Raw genomic sequence first — 7,563 nt, forward strand, 5'->3', positions numbered from 1 at the left:
CCACAAATAGCTGTGATGGTGGTGGCGTTGCGGCTTGTGTTGCGCGACCGAGACCGGCAGAGCTGGTATCTTTCTCCCGCTGGCGGAGGACTAGCGAGCCGTGTTGTTTGCTGTGCCAACGGAAACGCATTCCACGGATGCACATTGTCGATTGCATCTTCGCCGGAATGCATAGCTGTGGCGAGGAAAACTTAAACATTCGTGACTACGTGCCTAACAGCAGGATGTCTTCACTTGTTTGTTTACCGCTGCGGACGGCGTTGGTCGGTGTGTGTGTGTGCGCGATTTCTCCGCCATTGGCCAGCAGCTGACCACCATCGCCACCCTCTCTCAAGGTCAGCCCACGGTCCAAACTCCAAGCAGCTCGAGCTATCTGGCGACTGTTGCGCTTTTTTTTTTGTTCCTTTCCATCCTACGTTGGCTGTCTGGACCTGCCACAGTGAAATAAAAAATAGATTGTAAATTTCTCCTCAAATTTCAACATACTGGCGTGTGTGCGTGTGTGTGTATGTTACTTTATGATGTTTGCCAAAACTTACCCCGAAGCAAGACACATATATGCGCCCGGTTCGATTATGAAAACCTGAATAACATGTCAGCGAATTAACGTGCGTCACGGTACGCTTACTCCCGGGCTCAGGTTATGTTGCTTTGATCCGCAACAACCGTATCTTAAGGGGGGGTTTTTTGTTTATAATTCTATGCCGGAAAGGTCGGTGGATTACTGGTGGCAAAACAAAAAAATTAACAACTCAACTACACCTTAAATTTCTGCAAGCCCGAGAGAAATTACAACCCCTTTTTACAATTATTAATAAGCAGTGACCTGGATGTAGCAGCGCGACATGGATCAAAGTCACTTGTAGCGAATTCATTGCGAGCCATTTCTGTGTGATTTGTGTTTATTTTGTGGTGGGTATTGCGGTTATTTTTTTTGTGTGTGTGCAGCCATCAGACGCTTTGAAACTGTTTCCTTCTGAGCGTTGGTTGTTGCGTCAGGGTTGTGCGTGGTGGGTGCGCGAGATTGAACGGAAGCATCTTAACTCATGTGAAACACGTAGCCGCCCCGTAGTTCCACTCGGTGGCCGTACGGCAAACAACTTCTTGCCTGATTGCTAGCCAATACTTATCAACGGCGGAATGGATTAATTCGGTTGCGTTCGAAATTGCAAAGCCAAAATTCGATGCTTCACTGTCAAATGGTTTTTGATTAGCGAGCGACCGACCGACCGACCGTGCTCTGGGTTGGGTGGTTGTTTGGTAATAGATAAGCAAAACGAGCAAAAATAATCGTGCGCGTTCGAGCCAGACACAGAACACATAATATGTTGAAGCTGCACCGAGTTGCTCCACAAGATTAGCAGCCTCAAGAATCGGGCATATCAAGATGTTTCCGAATGATTTGCATTTTTCACATCGTACGCATTATCAATATTCGTACCCGGTCGTATTATCTAGGCCGGAAGTAACATACATACCGACAGCGGTGCACGGTGACAACAGTGAGTGACCCTGGCAAGCTTCTCGTTTCAGACTGATCTTTACGGACAAAACCTATTCAACTTAACCCACCCGGATGACCATGCGTTGCTCAAACAGCAGCTGATACCGTCGAATTTGGTCAACATGTTTGACGGTGGCCCAGGAACAAGTGGTGGCGGCAGCAGTGGCTGTGGCCCACCGGCCCTACTCAGTCCAACGGAAGGGACGAGCTCGAACGGCACAGATAGCGGTCCTGAGTTCCTGAGATCTCACGACGAGGATGAGGAGATTGATAAGAAGTTGCGCCAGGATCATCGGCGGTTCTCCATCAGGTAAACAGCTTTCGCTGACAGCCGAAACAACCGACAATAACTTCAACCGTACGTTCTTTGCACGTTTCAGGATGGCCCGTGCTGGACCACGATCCGAGGCAACAACGTACGAGCTTGTTACGATCGACGGAAGCTTTCGGCGGGCGGACTCCGCACCCCGAGGAACGTCGAAAGCGGGTGGGTCGTCCGGTATGCAGATGATACGACGAGCCCGGGGTCGTGACGATGCTATACCGCTACATAGCATCAACGGGAATGATATCGTACGTATTGGGGGGTCGAATAAATCGAGCAGCGTACTAATTCTTCTGCTCCCACCAACATCGGCAGGTTCTAATTGGTTTAGCACGAGTGATGAAGGTGCCATCTATCTGTGATCGGTTGATTGAGGCTTGCAAATATGAGTACAAAACACGCCACCTGATCGACGGGCGAATAGTGCAATGCGATCAGCGCATATCGATAGTGGCCGGCTATCTGACCGACGAAGTGTCCGGCCTGTCCCCGTTCACCTTTATGCATCGGGATGACGTCCGTTGGGTGATAGTAGCGTTACGGCAAAGTATGTCGAATCTTGCGCAGCACTTAACAAAATTGTTGATTAATAACGGGCCTTCCTTTCTCTCTCTTCCCCGCCCAGTGTATGACTATAATCAAAATGGTGAATCGTGCTACCGGCTGATGTCGCGCACCGGCGACTTTATCTATCTGAAAACGCGTGGTTATCTGGAGGTGGATAACGATACCAAAGTGGTGCAGTCGTTCGTCTGCATCAACACGCTCGTTTCGGAGGAGGAAGGTCAGCGGTTGGTGCGCGAAATGAAGCGCAAGTTTTCCGTCATCGTGGACAAGGTCGAGCTGCCGGACGAGAGCGGCGAGCCGGTGGTGGAAAACCCGAAACAGATCGAAGAAGCCGTCCTGAATCTGATCACCAACCTGCAGCCGGACAGTGAGGATAAGCTGCTGAACACGATGCCGGCCTCACCGGCCAGCAGCATCAAGTCCGGCTACGGCGAGGGTGCTCCGTTGGCGATCGTGGCCCCGGAGAAGAACTCCGTCAAATCGGCGATCGTGAAGAGCATGAACGTGGTGTCGATCGCGGCGAAAACGATGCGCGAAACGCGCTGCTCGTCGATGTCGGGCGAATGGTCCCCGCTGAACGGTGATCAGCAGAACAGCAATGGAAGCAGCAGCACCAGCACTGGTCTCGGAAGTCCTTCTGCTTCGTCGGCGGATAGGGGTGGATCGTCGCTGGAAGCTATCGCATCGCCTCCACCGCCATCCGTGTCGCCCTCGGCAAGCGTACCGTCGGCACTGGCGCAACGGCCAACGGTTTTGCAGAAAACCGATCCATCCTCGTCCCAGCTGCTGTCGGAGGATGCTGCCGTCGGTGCTAACGTGGAGCAGCGTGTTCCACCGCTGCCAAGCTCGGAACATTACTTCACGCAACCGTTTTCGCCGTCGGGCAGTGGTGGGACGGTGCCGGTGTCGCTACTCTCACCCGCCTCGTCCCACTACAGCCAGCGAAGCAGCAGAAGTCCGTACGGTGCTTTTGGCAGTGGAATCTCTTCCCCGACGGCGACGGTCCATTCCGGAGGTTCGTTCAATCGCACGACGACCGTGCTGAAGCGAACGTACAGCAACAGCAGCATCAGCAGTCTGAACTCGCTGGACAACTTTGGCGATGGTGAGGTCGGTATGGGCGACAGTAAGCGGGCCAGAATGAACCTGTCCAACAGTGAGCTGGCGAGCTGCTTTAGCGATCTTATCAATCCCGGCACTGGTAAGCATTTGAAGGTTTAATTGTGCTCGCAACATTCTCCATTCTCAATGATCTTCTTTACAGACCTTACTGCGTTGCTACCAAACTCATTCGACGCACTCGACCAATCGCTGCTGACGATGGAAACGACAACGACCATAATACGCGACCGGGTGAGCAACTACTCAAATCTACACGAATCGCAGGACCGCTTGGAAAGGATAGTGGTATGTGGAAACCCCATTTCAAACCAGCAAAAAGTAGACACACCCGGTGCCCTAACGTTGCCAATCTTGATCCGCTCCATTTTTAGGAAGAACATCAAGAGCAGCGAGAAATGCTACAGTCAATTCAGGAGGAGTACCAACTGCAGATGCAGTCCAACGGGACAGGTGATGCAATAGGACCGGCCGCTGTACATAACAGTGAGGCCCATAGTAGAGGTGTCGGTGGTGGTGGTGGTGGCTTAACGACCAACACAACTACCGCTTCACATCTGTACGGTAGCAGTGCCGATGCGAATGGAATGTTGTGCAATTCATTAAGCGAGGGACCGATGGGACGCCGGAGAGTAGTCAGTACGCTCACCAGCACAACCACAACAACGACGTCAATGATGCCTTCCGTGATCACATCCAACGTTGTTCAGCGGGCACCGAACCAGGGTGGCAGTGTACGATCGGAGAAGGATGCGGGAAGTTAATATCTGTTCGATTCTGTTTCCACACATTCTATCGTTCGCTTTGTTCCTTGTGTTGTTCGTTCGCGTATCTTCTCCAATTCTTCCAATGTTTTTTTACACAACATTCGATTTATTCTTCCGATGGGATTTTTATCTTCAAACTTACATCCTTGGTTCGATATCCCTACCTGGGCTAATAGGATCCAATGTGATCGGTCCACTCGTGTACAGAACAATGTCCCCCTGGGTAATGGAATAGCTCGCTGAAAACGGTGGAAAAACACGCAAAAGGTTTTTTTATAAACTAACAAAAGAAAATGTAGGAAAAACGTTATCGAGCTGTAATGAATGTTGTAATGTCTAGGTAGATGTGGTTTGCCCGTAGCATCGGGTTTACTGTACGTGTGGCTTGAGGACAACGGTTGGAAGCAGAGCGAACGACCTAATCATATACGAAGGGGTACTAAGGTATACATAAAGTGCCGATTGCTAGACTCATACAGTTGGACAAGTCCCTTCAAACCTAGAGCTATGGGAGCCGGCAGACTGCCTAGTGATTCCCGGTTTTGATGTGTTCTTTCTCAGGACTCTTCATCACGGACCGGGTTGTACTCCACACGCATCCCTAAGAAAAACTTCTTCGGTCCACAGCCGGTTGAGTCGATCATCTGCTTCTCAATTGTTGCGATGTTCTTTCCGGTTATACTACTTCATATACTTCAATGTAGCGATCTTTTTCAAAATTTGTGATAGCTCCACGAGGGCTCATTCCATTGAGGACGTCTTTGACCACGAGGGATTCTCTATTTGATGATTACCGGTTACTTCAGGGATTCCACGGATAAATTCTAAAATAAGCTTAGAATTTACCATGTGATCACTAGCCGTTAAATTCAATAAGAATTTCACCGTGCGAATGTGTACAGTGGGAAGAAATGATTGAAGTTGATTTGAAGACGGGAGGTTGCCTCTGACCTCAATTAACAGCCTTAGGCAAAATTTTCCTGACTATGCCTCAACAATCCTAACTGACTGGCAGTCAGCCACGATTTTTTAACCGATTCGATCGGTATCTGATTATTTGACTTCATTGTGATCGTGCGACCGAAACTGTGACCGTTTTTTGCGCCTCCTGCTCCGTGTAGTTTGAATTGCAGTTCCAACATGCATGCAGATGCATTCAATGTTCTAATTGTGTGTATGCTTTAGTACATTGAAGTTTAGTCCGGAGACTAGCACTGATGTGAGTGAGGTAAATTCCTAACGAACCGAACCGAACAGGAAGTCCCGTACGCAACCAACTCCAACCAACTCGGAAGGGAATTTTATGACCAAAACTCCCAAACACAATTACTAGCAAATATGTTGAGCGATGTTTCGCCAGATTTAACGTATCCAACCACCCTCCCCCAAACACACACACACAGATAGGTTTAAGCTACTGTTTTCGTTGTAGGCTAGATATTGGAGAAGAAAAACGGGAGAGAGAATGAGGGGAAAGTCATCGTGAAAAGGAAAGAGGAAAGATTTCGTAATTTTTTTTTAATTGTTTACACATTCAGGACAGATCCGAGAGGTCCGCGTGATATGTGGCTTTGGTTTGTTAGTATATGAAGGGCAGGTAAGGAAAACCAGCTCCCAAAATTCATACCGTGTAGGATGTGCGTTTAACAAAGTCTCATTACTGTAATTTATCCACAATGAAAACGAAGGGCACGAGGCACGAATGATATAGTTTTATTGTTTTGTTTTAGAATGAGATGTAAGTGTGGCAAATGCGATAGAGGGTGATGTGATGTTTAAGCAAGTTGATTTTGTTAATGTTAGATCGCTGCTTAAGTCAAATACGCGGGGCTAGTAGGAGGTGCCGCGCTTCATGATCGGAGGAAAGGGCTGGAAAACAAACAAAAAAAAGCAGACCAACGGTACACAAAGAAACAAGTTACTGATAATGTAAGGTGTATTTAGTAGAATGGAACAAAGTTACTTTTTATATGTGTGTGTGCGTGTGTGAATGTGTGTGCGTGCGTGTTAAATCGGAATGAGGAGGATGTTTGATTACAATCATCCTCTTATCGCCTGCTGCATAGTATTGCGACAGACGGGGACGGATGTGCAAATGCAAACGAAACGAAAAAAACAAAAACCCCTGGTCAATTCCAGATTTGTAGGCGTTAAAAAATGATGAAGAAGAGAAAACAACCAGCAACAACAAAAAAAAAGCTACGCGACATATGATGTACTAAAAAGCATTCTGTGCCACGTCAGTTTGGATAAGAAGCCACGAAAAAACGAGACAAAAAAATGATTATGATATTTATTATAACACGTTTGCCCGGATTCAACTGAAGAGAAACAGGAACCATGGTCCCATAGGAACATGTGGAAATAGCAGCGAATAAAAAAAAAACACACACACCCTATACACCAATAGAGAGACAGAGGGCGTAGCATCAGAGGACGGTGGTCAGCAAAGGAGCAGTGTAAGGGTAATTCTGTGGGATATTTCTACACCTAATATTATTAGCGTTACGATCACACCGGTACGATATTTTCAAGCAAAATGTTAGTTAAAACTGATCAGTTTTAGTGATTATGTTCCCGCTTTCCCATTCAATGACGCAACCCGGAAACCAACCAACATGACGCTGCAGCCTTGGTAGCGCTTGGCATTGCCGATAATCCAACTTGCAAATCCAACCATGCTACGAATGAATAATTTCCTGTTCCGCTCCACTAGTCGCAGCAGAAAAAGAAACAAAAAACAAACACATTTAACAGTTCCAGTTTTTTCTGTTCCATTATTTAAATTGCAAAACTTCATACACACGCAGGCAAGTTCAATTCAGTATGCAAACGCAACCAAAAAAAAAAAAGAAAAGAAAAGAAAACGCAACGCGGAAATTTAACAACACTCACGAAATGGGGGATGAAAAATAAACCACAATACAACCAATTGAAGATTGAAGAGAGCCGTTTTGGTGAACTATTTGAAATTTCGACGAATACAAAGCGAGAACGTTCCGAAATTATCTGGATTAATCTATTCGTGGATGAAATCGTTGAAAACTATCCGGGAGAGCTTTGAACTGACCAGATCGTCTACCTGATCCTCATGGCAAGTGCTGGAGAAGCTGGCAGAGGTCTAACCATTTCGTTCAAAGCTGCGTGACATGAGTAGCGAAGGTTCGGATTATTGAAACTATTCTTGGTCATCTCCGTCATCTCAAGAATTTCAGCGATTCCTTCCCTTTGCTGGTTAAGTCTTGCAAGTCGGACAGGCTTGCGTGATTTCACCTAGCGCT

General features: G+C 47.5%; 1 protein-coding gene across 11 annotated transcripts in view; it reads left to right on the forward strand.

The window, feature by feature from the left end:
* Nucleotides 1-7,226, forward strand: part of LOC118510075 — a 42,571-nt gene extending 35,345 nt beyond the window's left edge. For all 11 annotated transcript variants that reach the window (XM_036051477.1, XM_036051479.1, XM_036051473.1 and 8 more), the window contains 6 exons: nucleotides 1,534-1,814; nucleotides 1,885-2,077; nucleotides 2,145-2,376; nucleotides 2,455-3,597; nucleotides 3,661-3,803; nucleotides 3,890-7,226. In XM_036051477.1, coding sequence (XP_035907370.1) covers nucleotides 1,534-1,814; nucleotides 1,885-2,077; nucleotides 2,145-2,376; nucleotides 2,455-3,597; nucleotides 3,661-3,803; nucleotides 3,890-4,279 — 2,382 coding nt within the window. In that variant the 3' untranslated portion in view covers nucleotides 4,280-7,226. The remainder of the gene's footprint in view (nucleotides 1-1,533; nucleotides 1,815-1,884; nucleotides 2,078-2,144; nucleotides 2,377-2,454; nucleotides 3,598-3,660; nucleotides 3,804-3,889) is intronic.
* Nucleotides 7,227-7,563: the final 337 nt, after the last annotated feature.

The sequence above is a fragment of the Anopheles stephensi genome, chromosome 3, assembly GCF_013141755.1.
Source record: "Anopheles stephensi strain Indian chromosome 3, UCI_ANSTEP_V1.0, whole genome shotgun sequence".
NCBI lineage: Eukaryota > Metazoa > Arthropoda > Insecta > Diptera > Culicidae > Anopheles > Anopheles stephensi.